Source organism: Panthera uncia (genome assembly GCF_023721935.1).
Source record: "Panthera uncia isolate 11264 chromosome D3 unlocalized genomic scaffold, Puncia_PCG_1.0 HiC_scaffold_9, whole genome shotgun sequence".
Lineage (NCBI taxonomy): Eukaryota > Metazoa > Chordata > Mammalia > Carnivora > Felidae > Panthera > Panthera uncia.
Window position 1 is genome coordinate 444438 of NW_026057587.1, and position 14263 is coordinate 458700.

The 14263-nt window shown below is 54.1% G+C and overlaps 2 protein-coding genes across 4 annotated transcripts in view; one reads left to right on the top strand and one right to left on the bottom strand.

The window, feature by feature from the left end:
* SCARB1 (scavenger receptor class B member 1) overlaps positions 1-14263 on the bottom strand; it is a 500386-nt gene that overhangs the window by 172286 nt on the left and 313837 nt on the right. The window lies entirely within an intron of this gene.
* The window catches only part of AACS (acetoacetyl-CoA synthetase), a 63506-nt gene continuing 60537 nt past the window's right edge, over positions 11295-14263 (top strand). For 2 of the 3 annotated variants that reach the window (XM_049620657.1, XM_049620658.1), the window contains exon 1: positions 11370-11568. In XM_049620657.1, the coding sequence (XP_049476614.1) occupies positions 11436-11568 (133 nt within the window). In that variant the 5' untranslated portion in view covers positions 11370-11435. Of the gene's footprint in view, positions 11569-14263 lie in introns of all 3 variants that reach the window. The other variant, XM_049620659.1, reaches the window with a different exon arrangement.

The following is a 14263-nucleotide window of genomic DNA, read 5'->3' on the forward strand; positions in this document are numbered from 1 at the left end:
GCATTAGTCTAATGGATAAGCTCGTTTTGTCTTTTTCTTTTAATGTTTATTTTATTTTTGAGACAGAGAGAGACAGAGCATGAACGGGGGAGGGGCAGAGGGAGACAGAATCCAAAGCAGGCTCCAGGCTCTGAGCTGTCAGCACAGAGCCCGACGCGGGGCTCGAACTCACAGACCGCGAGATCGTGACCTGAGCTGAAGCCGGACGCTTCACCGACTGAGCCACCCAGGTGCCCCTGTCTTTTGTTTTCCAAACACATTCTTTGTCCTAGCTGGTATTCAATCCTATGGCTCTTTAAGGGGGGGCAATTTCCTTCCGGCCTAGGGATTTGGGCTACCCTTCAGAAAGATTTTGTCTGTCTTGCGGCAAAGGTGTGTGGCCCTATTCGCTCTCAGCCAGCTACGACATGTATCCTCACCGTCTGTAAAAACGTAACGTCCAATACTTACTCCCGATCACTGCTGAATTACATTTTCGTTCTTAAATCCACACTTCAGTATTGGAAGTCTGCTATTGAGTCGACTGGAACTTGATTAAATCATAAAACATACTCCTTGGGAAACTGTAAATTATGCCCCATGGAACTGGATACTCACGGAATTAGCAAAGGAAACAGTTACGAAGTGGTTAGCTCATAATACAATGTGTGATCCGCATCCAAACGTCAAACCAGTTGGAGTGAGACGTGGAGCCTAAAGAAAGAATCACACCGGCTTCCAGCCTAGATAAAAGTCAGAAAAACTCCCATCAGTGCCGACATGACGTTTTCATCGCCAGTGCTAAGATGTTACCTGCAATTTACCTACATTATGAGAATGAATTCTGAACTCTCTTTTTTTTTTTTTTTTTCCTGTGTCAAAGTTTTTCTCAAAGTGTTTTAGTTCAATGATTGGGATGAGGGAGTGTGGGGTGGGCTGAGGGCAAAGTACAGGCTAACAGCCCCCCGCCCCCAGGTGGGACATGTGTGATGTTCCTCAGACACTCCTGGCTACCCAAGGACAAAGGGAAGGGGGGTACGTCCCGGCCATGGTGATGTGGGAAACTAAGGCAAATGAGAAATTACATCCCCTTACGGCCTGCAGCCCACTGAGGAGTCCTGGAAACCGGCAGACTGATCTCCCTCTGGGAGCTCAGCGGTCCTGATGAGGACGCCTTGCTGGGGGCAAAGGAGAATCTTGGCTTAACATCGTCCTGACCCCCCCGGGAACCGTAAGTCTACTCTCACAGATAAAAAGTCCTTTGGAAACTTCCTTTATCTCAACGGCCCCAAGACATACGCGGACAATCATCCTCCAAGCTCATGGCCCCTGATACACATCGGAAGGGTCTCGTGACTGAGGTTTTACTAAACGACAATCATTGGCATTTGTGTAGCAACAGCTGGCCCCTCAAGGTCCTGGAAACCTTGCTTCCAAAATTCCTTAGAGACTTACTCTACCCCTGACCCCCTCCCAACCTGAGGGTATGTGATCAGTTACCCATCACGACCCCAGTCCTGCCCATGGGTCCTGTCCCCGTGCTTTCATAAAATCATGAAATCATTTGTTTTTGCACCAAACACATCTTCAAGAATTCTTTCCTGGCCATTGTCTCCAGACCACCCCGCCATCACCCCAAAACTTCATCAATTGCAGATCCCCATTGATAGGGATCGTGGGAAAATAATACCATCATTAAAAAGAGTTGGTTTGGGGGGCACCTGGCTGCCTCAGTCAGTAGAGCATGCCACTTTTGATCTCAGGGTTGTAAGTTCAAGCCCCACATTGGGAGGAAAGATTACTTAAAAATAAAAATTTATGGGGTGTCTGAGTGGCTCCATTGGTTGAGGGCCAGACTCTTGATTGCAGCTCAGGTCATGATCCCAGGCTAGTGGGATCAAGCCCTGGGTCAGGCTCCACGCTGAGGATGGAACCTGCTTGGGATTCTCTCTCTCTACCTCTGCCCCTCCCCCGCTCGCACTCTTTCTCTCTAAAACAAAACAAAAATTAAAAAATAAAAAGACTAAAAAAAATCTTAATAGAGCTGTTTTTTGACAGCTGAGAATTCATACATGAACTGTACCTATTACTCTAGACACGGCTGTATGTTGAGAAAACATCTGGGTGAATAGAATGGAGAAAGTAACGTCAAAGGAAATGTAGCATTTATGCGGCCTATCCACAACCTGAAGGTTGTGATTGAACCGCAGGTTCAATTACATTTTCATTTCTAGGGTTATCTGATTGGAGCGTCCCATTCCTCTCCCGTTCTATTTTAGGGTTTCCAGTCGTAGTTAGATACTTTTTAATATTTATTTCACTTGGCTCTGGCTCCCACCCTTACAAATGTTTCAAGTTAGACGTTCAGAACTCAAGAGACTCTAAGAATGATGATCTCTCTCTCTCCATAGTTTTGAGAGATTGTATCCACCGTTCTGGGGGTTCACCATACCCATCACCCAACTTGACAACTTGAACCCTACACCCTCTGCGGTTAAGTGTGCAGTGAATTAAAACCTTTGAGAAGTCCTGAAATTTTCCTCTGCGTTTGCACAAAGCAAGGCACTGTGTACTGATTGCAACACTGTACATATTGAAATAATTGGCGTTAACTGAAAGCTTTGCCTTAGCGAATGCGAGCATTTAAAAGAAGCATTTAGAGTGCAAGCGAGTATTAGGCACGTGAGTTATCCGAGGATTTGGTTCGCCTTTCCCCATAGATTTGGTCCGGTTCCCTCCGATCCCCCACATGCCCCAGTCTCGCAGGCTGGCGCCCCAGCACACACATCAGAATACGGCCATGCGAACATAAACGTGTGCCAGACGCTTCGCACGCGAATCTCCCGTCGGCCCCACGGCAGCGGAGCCGGAGGCTGTGAGTCGGAGGCCACTTGCGGGCCGGAGGGGAGACAAGCCGGCGGACCCCACGGACTCGCCCGGGGACCCGCCGGGTTGTCAAGGTGACAGCGGTCGGCCTTCACGGTCGAAGGGTGACTCCGCCCACCTGCCCGGCTCCGATTGGGCGCGCCCTTTTCCGGCTCTCCTTTTGGATTGGCTGAGAGGAGCAACCCATGCACCGGAGCGTCTTGCGATTGGCTGGCGCCCAGGCCGCCCCGCCGCCGCGCGGCCGCCTGGGCTGATGTGAGGCCAGCTCTCCGCCAGCCAATCAGAGTGCGTGCCGTGTGTGGTGAGGCCGGTGGCCCGGATCCTTCCGCGGGCGGGCGCGAGCCGCTGGCGCGCTGGGGGAGCGGGGCGGGGCCGGGGGCGCGCCAAGTGGGAGGGGACCGAGCAGCGCGGGGCAGCCTCGTCCGCCGGGGTTTTTCCCTTGCTTCCCGAGACCCCTCCCGTAAATACTCACTCTCCCGTGACATCCTAAAGAATACACTAAGAAGAGGGGCGCCTGGGTGGCTCCGTCGGTTAAGCGTCGGACTTCGGCTCCGGTCCTGAGCTCCAGGGTTCGAGCCCCACGTGTTGCTCTGTGCTGACAGCACAGGGCCTGGAGCCCGTTTCGGATTCTGTGTGTCCCTCTCTCTCTCTCTCTTTCTGCCCCTCCTCTGCTCGTGCTCGCGCTCTCTCTCTCTCTCAAAAAAAAAAAAAAAAAAAAAAGAGAGAGAGAGAGAGAGAGAAAGAGCTCGAGCAGAGGAGGGGCAGAGAGAGGAAGAGAGAATCCCAAGCAGGTTCCGCGCTGTCAGTGCAGAGCCCCTTGTGGGGCTCGAACTCCCCAAGGATGAGATCACGACCTGAGCTGAAATCAAGAGTCAAACGCTTAACAGACTGAGCCCCCCCAGGCGCCCCAAAGGCAGAGCTTTTGAGTAAACTCTATGCCCAACATGGGGCTTAGAACTCACGACCCTGAGATCAAGAGTTGGCCAGTTCCACCAACTGAGCCAGCCCGGTGCCCCCAAAGCTACTAAGTGTTAACACTGCCAGGAAGTCATCCCCCTTACAGAAAAATGGAGACACGACAGACAGGACCACAGGGTCCCGCTTTCCCTCCCCAGAGGTAACCACTGTTTGTAGGGTAATGAACGTCTGTATCAGTCTCCTGGGGCTGCCCTAATATATTACTACAAGCCTGGTAGCTGACTTGAACCCACAAACACTTATTCTCGCGCAGTTCTGGAAGCTGTGGGCAGGGCTGTGCTCTCCCTGAAGTCTCCAGGGAAGATGTCTTCCTTGGCTTGTCCGGCTCCTGGGGCTGCTAGCATTCCTTGGCTTGTGGCTGGGTCCCTCCAGTCTCCCTCCATTGTCACATGACCTCCTCCCTCGTGTCTCCTCTGTGTGTTTGTTATAAAGACACTTGTCCTTAGATTTGGGGGCTATGAGGGTAATCTAGAATGATCTCATCTCCAGATCTTTGCCTTAATTACATCTGCAACGATGCTTTTTCCAAATAAGGTCATGTTTACAGGTTTCGGGTGGACCTTGTGGGCGGGGGGAGGGAGGGCATCACTCAACCCCCTACAATATCTTTCCAGTTTTTTTCCTACATGTACATTAATGGGTAGAAAATATATATTATTAAGTATGCCAAAGAAGACATTTTTTTTTAACACAAATGGTATTTTACATGTATTGTTCTACAGCTGTAGATATTATTCTCCAACTTGCTTTTCCTCCTGAACAATGTCTTCGAGAATGATGCTCTTTGTGGGTCAATCCTACTGCTTTTCGCTGATGTATACAGTATTGCAAGATGTGGACTGGACTGCACTTTACTGGCCTTTCTCCTGCTGACAGATTCTGAGTTTGTTTACAATTTTTCCATCCAGGCTTGGCGAAGTAAAACAGTCATTGATGTTATCAGAGTTTTAAGGCCCTGCTTTTATTTTACTTAAAAAAAACCCCCAATTTTTGACATTAATTTATTTTTGAGACAGAGAGAGAGAGAGAGAGAGAGAGAGACAGAGACAGAGCATGAGCGGGGGAGGGGCAGAGAGCGAGGGAGACACAGAATCTGAAGCAGGCTCCAGGCTCTGAGCTGTCAGCACAGAGCCCGATGCGGGGCTCGAACTCACAGACCGTGAGACTGTGACCTGAGCTGAAGTCGGATGCTTAACTAACTGGGCCACCCAGGCACCCCTATTTTACTTTTTTTTTTTCAGTGTCCCGGCTTTTGTTGCAAACTCGGGTAGCCCTATTTTGTTTTTAATTGGGACAAGTATGACCGTACAAGAAGACTGAATATAGTGTGTGTGTGCAGTTTGAAGAATACTAAGTGTGCACCGTGTTCCTATGACCCAGTGTCTTGGGAGCCTCTCCCCAAATTCATCTTCTTCTCTTGGAAGAAACCAGTGCCCTGAATGTCGTACAGCCTTTCTTTGCCTTTCCTTATGTTTCTCTAACAGGTATGTGTTCCTCAGCCAGACGTTTTGGGTTTTGCTGCTTTTTCCCTTCCTGTAAAAGTCTATACGCTTCTCAGCCTTGATCTTTTTGCTCAACGTCATGTTTCGAGGTTCATTGTGCTGGCGTTTCTGTAGATCATGCCTTTTCACTGCTGCGTAGTATTCACTGGGTGACTGCCCCACCGCCTGTGTATCCCTTTTCTTGGGTTGTGGCCACCTTTCCCCCCCTCTGCTTTCTCCTGTGGCTGGAGAGGAGGCAGAGAGGTTGAACTTTGGGACACCACTTCAGGCACATTTGGCCCTTGGTAGCTGGCATCCGTCCGATTTCCACAGCCCTGTGGGTGGAGGGGGATGTTTGAGGCAACCTCACGACAGACGCCAGAAAAATAAATCCTCTAACAACCCTTTTGCCTGATGAACCCAAGGAACTCGGCTGAGTCTCCGTTTGGACTCACCCTTCACTTTTCTCCTGGACCAGCCTGGGAGAGGCTATGCTAGGGGCTGCAGGCGATGGAAATAGGTCAGCTTCTGGTCCCTTCTGGCCTTCTCTCCATCAAGTCCTACACCTCACTCCTTTGGCCATGACTTGGGGAGAGTTAATTCTATGCAACAAGTTGTTCTCAAATCGTCTGGCCCCCACGCCCTGCCACCTGATGTCTACTCCAGCACCCTATGCCCTTGGTGTATCTTCCAAAGTATCTCTATGTATCGATAAATATTTAAAGATGTATCTCAGGGTGCCCGGGTGGTGCAGTCAGTTAAGCACCCAACTTCTGATTCTGGCTCGGGTCATGATCTCGGTTGTGGGATCGAGCCTCACGTTGGGCTCCGTGCTGAGTGTAGAGTCTGCTTTAGATTCTCTCTCTCTGCTTCTCCCCCTTCTTGAAAAAATGTATCTCTATCTAAGCTTATATTCACAAACAGGTATATTAACACCTCTCTCTCTCTCAATATATATATCTCCCCTTCTTATTATCCCCCACGCTTCCACCCTAGTTAAGCCACCATGATATCCCATGTGAACCTTTGCGATATTTCCCTCTATCCCACTCCAAACTCAGCCCCACTCACTCTATTACCACACAGCAGCTAGAATAATGCTTTCAAAATATATGTCATATCACCCTCCTACTCAAAACTTTCCAAAAGGCTTCTAATCACACTTTAAATAAAGCCCATAGTCCTCACCCTGCGGACTCCCAAGGTCTTGCATTAGTCATTCCCATTTGTGCCAAACGTGCCTCAGGGCCTTTGCACTTGCTATATCCTGTCTCTCGAAGGTTCCTCCCAAAGATCGGCCCTGGGTTGGATGCTTCACTTTTGTTTCCCTAAGGTGGGACATCTTCAGGTTGTGATAGAGGGATACTACCTTGGGGATCCGACCCATCCTAATTGTTACTGATGGCTGCCCATCTTTGCGTCAGGCGTTCTAGGCCATCCCACACGGGTACTGAATGTACCAAAGTGAGCAGGAACCCCTCCGGGGGGAGAGGGCAAGGGGAGTGACTTTTGGCGATCGTTAAGGTAGAATGCTTCTGGCAGCAAGCTGCGATGACTCCACTCCCCGGGGATTAATCCGTGAGGACAGTTACTATTGATTCAGCCAGACGCCCAGGGCTAGCCACGGGCTTGCCCTGCAGCTCAGAGAGAGAACTTGGCTTTCCCCCTTTCTCTCTGCCGTCCTCTGTTAGCGGGTTTTCTTGCACCCTGGCCCTGTTTCTTGGGGTTGTGAAACACCTGTCGCAGCCCCCTGCAGAGGGACCTCGCTCCTCCCCAGGAAACTGTGTGGGAGGGCACCCCCACCCCCCCATATATGCCCCTTTGGTCTCACTGGAAGCCGGTCATATGCCTACCCGTGAGCCAATCCGGCAAAGGAGCAGAAGGATCTCTGGGATTGGCTTAGACGTGTGGGCACTGATGCCTGGGGGTAGACATTTACCGGGGGTGGTGGCCAGCTTCTTCTGTACAAGGAACTGACGGATATTCAACCGCATACTTACTCAGAGAAAGTATCCGTTCTCGTAATCTCCCTAAACCCACTGGTGGTTTAGGTGACAGATGCTCACCATGAACTCATCCCAGTTCCTACCGTGGTGTCTTGCCCTGGGGAATAAACAGTAACGCGACGGCAAAACCTCCTTTAGCGAGTAAACACCGTCCTTCCCTCTTTCTCTGGCTTAGGCTGGTCTCCCGAGGGTGAAGTTTGGCTTGGGTTGAAAGGTACTGATTGTAGAATAACCAAACCAGTGAGATTTGTCGGCACTGATTAACTTTTTACTTTCAGATGTGTTTTTTAAATTGTTTTTGTTTATTAATTTTGAGAGAGAGAGAGAGAGAGAATGTGTGCTGCGTGCGTGTGGGGGAGGGGTAGAGAGAAAGGGAGGAAGAGCGAAGGCCAAGCAGGCTCCTCGGTGGACGTCAGCGCAGAGCCCCACAGCTCGATCCGACGAACTGCGAGATCATGACCTGAGCCGAAGTTGGACCCTCCACCGTCCGAGCCACCCAGGCGCCTCGTGCCCATGATGAAACTTTCTAACGTCAGCTTAGGTCAGGATTCAACCCCTTGGCTTGGGCACAGTCCTCCCAGGAGAGACTCGGGAGTTGGATTTTGTGACCTTCCCGGTAGGTGGGTAGCTGTCTGTGTCCCTGTCACGTTATTGCCCAGCTGTCCCTCTGAGGACGGACCTTTTGGGCTCTTTACCAGCTGCACCTCATCATGGCATTCTGTGTGTACAAAGAAATTTGCTTTGAGAAGAGAGGAGAAAACTGAGATCCATATCGTCAAAAGCATGTGGACGTTCGGATAAGCCTGACTTGTACCCCAGCTGTGGGGACCACTCCTCTTCCAGGCCATCAGTTTGGGGCCTTCTTGGGAAAACTCTTTGCTAGTTCCGAATACTCATGCTTTTTCCCTTGAAGCTGCTTTCAACATATTCCAGAGGGCTCGGTGTGTTTTCATAATTTCCTACATTAGTTAATGGTCATCTTATAATAGTGACAGTTTTGAAAGATGGAAAGCCTAACTTACTGCACAGCAGTGTGGGAGAAATAGACAGGAACTCCGACGGGCTTATACGTGAGGGAGCAGCAGGGTCGTGGATTCGAAATATGTGGTGGGGAGGTCAGCCCTCTGATGCATCTGGCCTGGTAGGTTTCTGGATTCCGTTACAAAGCTTTGAAGAACCTAGACTAGGATGGGGAAGCACAGATCGGAAGTGTGGTGTGTGCGCAGTACCAATCTAGATCCTTGAATCCAAAATAAGCAAAGGTACAAGGGGACGTGGGGAAGGTTACACACAGACAACAGTTTAAGGTTCTCGGTCAAGAAGCGTCCTTCTAGCCATGTGCCCATTTTAAGTGGGAAGAACTTTCTGGAACCTCTTCTTTGTCCCCCTCTCTGATTTTGTCCAGAAGGATAAGGCACAGCAAGGTGAGGCCCGAAAAGGCACCTCCAGATGTTCGTATGTCTGGAAGAATGACAAAGGGGTGACAACAAGGCACTGGTTATTTTGGCTGTACTTTACCTCTTCCTTGGGTTCCCCTACAGGTGCTGTGTCTCGTTGGGTGGGCCAGGCTGAAGGGATTAAGAATGAATCAAGTGGTTGGGGAGCCTGGGGGGGGGTGCTCAGCCGGTTGAGCGTCCGACTTGGGCTCAGGTCATGATCTCACTGCTCGTGAGTTCAAGCCCCGCGTCGGGCTCTGTGCAGACAGCTCGGAGCCTGGAGCCTGCTTTGGATTCTGTGTCCATCTCTCTGCCCCTCTCCTGCTCTCGCTCGCTCTAATTAAAAAAAAAAAAAAGGAAAGGATGAATCAGGCAGCTGTCAGGTGTAGAAATCCAGCCGTCTGCCTGCTCCGCGAGAATTGGCCAGTCCCCTGGTCAAACTCCGATTTGCATGCCCCATGAAGGTGAGTGAGGTCTTCCATAGCAGAACCCTCTTGCCTAGCCCACAGCACACACCAGGCATTTCTGAATGACTGTTTCTTGAGCCACTACTATGGATCAGGCTCCGGGACCCCAGGGAACCCGGGGGAACCAGTGAAACAAAGATTTTGCTTCTGTGGGATTTGCATTCCAGTGTCAAAGGAAAGCAACATGAATTATATGCATCCTTCAAAGATTAACCTCCTTCGGGGTCAAGATGAACTCACGCCTTCACAAAGGGGATAATGCAAAGAGCCAGAGCTGGCCCTACAACTTGGAGGTCAGGGGAGGTGGCTAGTCTGGAAGTCATGTTTATATAGCAAGCATCCTGTTTTATTATTATTATTAAATGTTTATTTTTAAGAGAGAGAGACAGGGAGGGCGGGAGGGGCCGAGGGGGTGGGACAGAGGGTCTGAAGCAGGCTCCATGCTGACAGCACAGAAGCTGATATGCCGGCTTAAAACCACGAACCACGAGATCATGACCTGAGCCAAAGCCGACGCTTAACCGACCGAGCCATCCAGGCGCCCCCGCGCACCCTGTTTTAAATTAGAACCTATGTTTCTTTGCGGTGCTTGAGAGATGCAAGCTGTTTATGATTTAGTGGTGTGGCTGCTTCATCAAACTGCAACACTGCAAAAAAATTGTGCCCGGGGGAGGCTGACTGGGTTGCTGCGAGAAGAAATTACAAGGAGTATGGTGAGGTCCCTCGCACCGTGCTAACCAGCATACAGGAAGGAGTCCAAGAAATAAACCTTCAAAATATGTCCCAGGTCCCATCTGTCTCTCCATTTCCACACCTGCCACCTGGCTCAGTCACCATCATCTGTCTCAGCATCATCCTAACTGGTTTCCTGCCTATATACTTGCTCCCTGAAGACTAGTCTCAGCTCAGCAGCCCCTCAGCTCAACATGTCCCTCTTCCCAGCGGTCTCGTCTCGCCCGTGGTAAAAGCCAGGCCTCAGTGGTCCCCAGGAGCCACCTGTGCTGCCCCCTCTCCATTGACTTTGTCTCCTACCCCAGATCTCTCAAGTCAAAGAAAAACACCGGGCACTCGAGTAGCTCTCTAACCCCACCCGGCACTCCTACCTCAGGGCCTTAGCACGTGCTGTCATCGCTGCCTGGAAACTTTCCCCCCAGAGACTGAATAGCTCATTACTCTCTCACCTGCTTCAAGTCAACGGTAGTGGTCACCTTTTCAAGGGCCCTTCCCTGACAACCCTATTTATTTATTTGTTTACTTGGAGACAGAGAGCGTGATTCGGGGTGGGGCAGAGGCAGAGAGGGAGACGGAGAGAATCCCAAGCAGGCTCCACGCTGCCAGCGCAGAGCCCCACGTGGGACTCGAACCCATGAAACCGCCAGATCACGACCTGAGCGGAACCAAGAGTCCGATGCTCAACCTACTGAGCCACCCAGGGACCCCCTGACAACCCCATTGAAATAGAAACACTCCTCCACCAGTGCTCTCCAGCCTTCCCTGCTTTGTTTCTTTCCATAGTACTTAATACTTTGTATTATACGAATAACCGTATACTTATCATCTAGATGACACTCATTGGTACACTATGTGTTCTACCGTCTACAGTATGTTATGTTTGACGTAATGTGATATATTCCCCGCCCCCCCTTCTGTTGACACAGGGCAGGAACTTTGCTCCATTCGCTGCTGTAACCGCAAAGCCCCGCTCCGTGCCTGGTGCCCAGCGGGCGCTCGGTCAATACCTGCAGGAGGAACAAATCAATAGCGACCGAACGAACACAGAACGAGCCAGCGGCCCACGACCTCTGCCCTCCCGCGCGGCTTCAACCCCTTCCCGCCGCAGGTGAGGACTAGGAGCCCGGGGGCAACGCGCCTGCGCAGCCCCACCCACAGCACGCGCGGGTTCGAGACCCGGAGGCCGCTGGGCGTGGCGGCGCGTACTCCTTTGCGAGGCTCGGCGCCCGCGGAGGGTTACACGCGGGGGGGCGTGGCCTGCGAGGGGCGGGCCCTCCGGGGGGCGGGGCCGGCCGGGGATCCCGCAGGCGGCGGCCGCGCCGCGCTCAGTCGCGCCGCGCTCGCCGTCCTCGCCGCCGCCCGGCAGCTGCCCTCGGACCCCGCCGCCGCGCCTGCAGACCCCCCCCCCGGCCCGGTCCCGGTGCCGCTCCGCGTCCCCGTTCCCGTCCCCGCGCAGCCCCCGCCGCAGCCATGTCCAAGCAGCCGCGAGCCGGCGGGGAGGAGATCCTGGAGTGCCAGGTGATGTGGGAGCCTGACGGCAAGAAGAACACGCAGATGGACCGCTTCCGGGCGGCCGTGGGCGCTGCCTGCGGCCTGGCGCTGGGTGAGTGCGGGCGCGCGGCCCGGGGGCTCCCCGGCCACCCCGTCCCCGGGGCCAGGGCCCTCCAGAAACCCGGCTCCCCCTCGGAGAGGGGCCCGCTCCTGGGGACCGGGGCGCCCCCTTCTCCCGGGCGTTCCTGGCAGGGCCCCTCCTAGCTGTTGGAGGGGTCTCCTGATTTCCAGTCTCCTTCTTGGGGGGCTTGGAGGAGCCCCTGGAAGTGGGGACCCCCTTTCCGGGGGGGGGGTGGGACTCCTGACTGTGGCATCTGCGTCCCTGGGAGGGTCCCCCAGCCCCCCGGCCTTGGAACCTGGGGGCACTGAGAGATCCCTCGTTAGGCCAGGCGCTCCCTGGGGTCTTGCACTCTGGCCTGGTGGGGGGGTGGGGGGCTTCCTTCCAGACGTAGGATGTAGGGTCTTTCTGACTTGTGGCTCTTCTCCTGGGTGTGTGGGGGTCACTCACCAGCCAGTAGCACCTGCTGTCTCGTCCTAACCCCCCCCACCCCCCCTTACTAAAAGGCCAGTGTGGCTGGCATTCAGGCTCCTGGGAGAAAGATGGTCAGGGAGGAACCTTTGGGGTTAGGGCGGGACTCCTTCTCCGCCTGTTGGCATTCCCAGGCCCCAGCAGAACCCAGTCCCAGGCCTGCCATCCAGGCACCACCCCGGCTCTCAGAAACCACCTGGCTGGGTTTGGGCTGGGCGCACCAGGCCCTTTTCCTGGGTCGGAAGCACTCAGGCCTGGGCCTCCCTGCAGCTCAGCTGGCTTCTGAGGCTCCTGTGTTTTTGCTGGTGGCATCACATCGTGTTCTCAGTCCTTGTCACAGACACGGAGGCCTGCTCTGCCTAGGGGAGTCGCTGCCTCCTTACGTGCCCCCCTTTTCCTGGGGCCCTTGTTCCCTCTGCCCTGAACGTTGGCTGGGTTTCCTGCTTCCTGCTTTTCCTCCCTCCTCCCTCCGGTGCACCCTGCTTGCTTTCCCGGAGCACAGGTCTGACTTTTCACTCCTTGGTTGCGAGTTCACAACGGCCCCTTGTTGACCGTGGAATTGCACACAGGGCCGCCTGGCAGCTTCGTGTCCCCCACGGCGCGACGGGTGTCCTAGCTTCCGCTGAGCCCCTGTCCTTGGCAGACCCAGCCCTGTCGCGCCCCTCTCTCCTGCACACTAGACAGGGAGCACCTTGGAGACAGATGTGGCTTATTCCTCCGGGGCCTTTCAGGGCGTAGCTGGTAAGTGACCGTGTGTCGGGCTGGGGCGAACAGACGAGGCTCCAAAGAGCTGGGGGTGGAACCTCGTTCTGCGTTCTCGCCTCGATCCCGTCGGCGTCTCCTCTGCCAGCAGTAACAAACTCTCCCGTGGCGAGCCAGCCCTGCCACCCTAGGAAACCGCCGCACATGGGTTGTGCGTGGGTGAGACCCATCTAACCTGACCGCCTGGATTCTGAACTGGCTCCACCATTTACCGGCTGCGTGATTAAGAGAAATTCACCTGATCTTCCCAAGCCTCTTTACAGACTTTCCCCGTCTGTAGAATGGGCACGATGAGAGGGCCGGCGTCAGTGGGTGGTGGTGCGAGGGTGGCAGGAGGTGATCCGGCCCCGCGGTCACTTGCACCTGGCCTGCGGGTTGCTGTGTAAACACCACCGGGCACTGGCAGCTCCCAGTTGGCCTGCTCCGGGCTGGTGGGGGGGGGAGGGGGGTGCCCGGGGCCAGATTGGCGCCGTGGACTTAGGACTTCACTTGGGCGGCTCACACACTGGGAGACACGCAGGAAAAGCGAAATTTCCATCTTCTTTTGAAAACCTAAAGGCCTGTGTTGCTGGGCCTGTATCCCCACGTGGTGGCAACGAGCTGGCCCCGGTGGGGTTCGTCTCTTGGTCTGGGGGTGGTTTAGAGCTTGGCGTCTGTCTTTTTGTCCTCTTCTGCTCCTGATGGCTAAGCCAGCCTGCTCTTCTCGCCCTTCCAGAGGCCTGGCCCTGGACTTCTGGGCTTTAAGATTCATCTCAGATGTTTCCTCCTCTTTGATTACTGTCATCGAGTATTTTCTCCTTCTCCGCTCTCCAGGCGCGTGTAATTTGGACTTTCATCCTGCCTCACTTTTTCATTAACTTGTGAGCATTCTAATCGCTTTAAGGACTATAGCCTTGAATTTGTATCTTCTGCGCCCCCAGTGTTTTGTGTGTAGCTGGCACGCGGTGTTGAGCAGAGTGCTGTGCCCACATGTGCAGGGAGAGCAAGGGACACATCCTCACGGGTGGCTGCAGCTGTGCTCAGTCCCCGAGGAGGGGTGGGGGGAGGGCGGCCTTCTCCAGCCTGGCCGCCTCTCCACGAGCCCAGCCCAGGGCTGGCGTGAGGTTGGGCGGGGCCTTGGCGGGGTCCCGTATTCTTTCCGACTCCCAGGGCCGCGGGTCGGTTGGTTCCTGTGACTGCTCCCAGCCGACCTCACCTGAGGACTCCGCACGCGCCCGCGTGGACCTCGGGGCAGGGGTGGGGGGGGGTTGTAGACGTCCTGTGGACAGCCTGCGGCTGCAGCCCAGCATGTGTGCGTGTGAGAGACCCCAGGAGGCACGCCGCGGGTACCGGCCCTCCGGAAGCAGGGGAGCGACACCCGCTTTCAAGTGCGCGCTCCTTCGGTGGACCGTGCCGAGTGCCTTTCTGTGTGCCACAAGCCGCAGATCACGGCAGCCTTCGGGCGGCCGGGATGGCC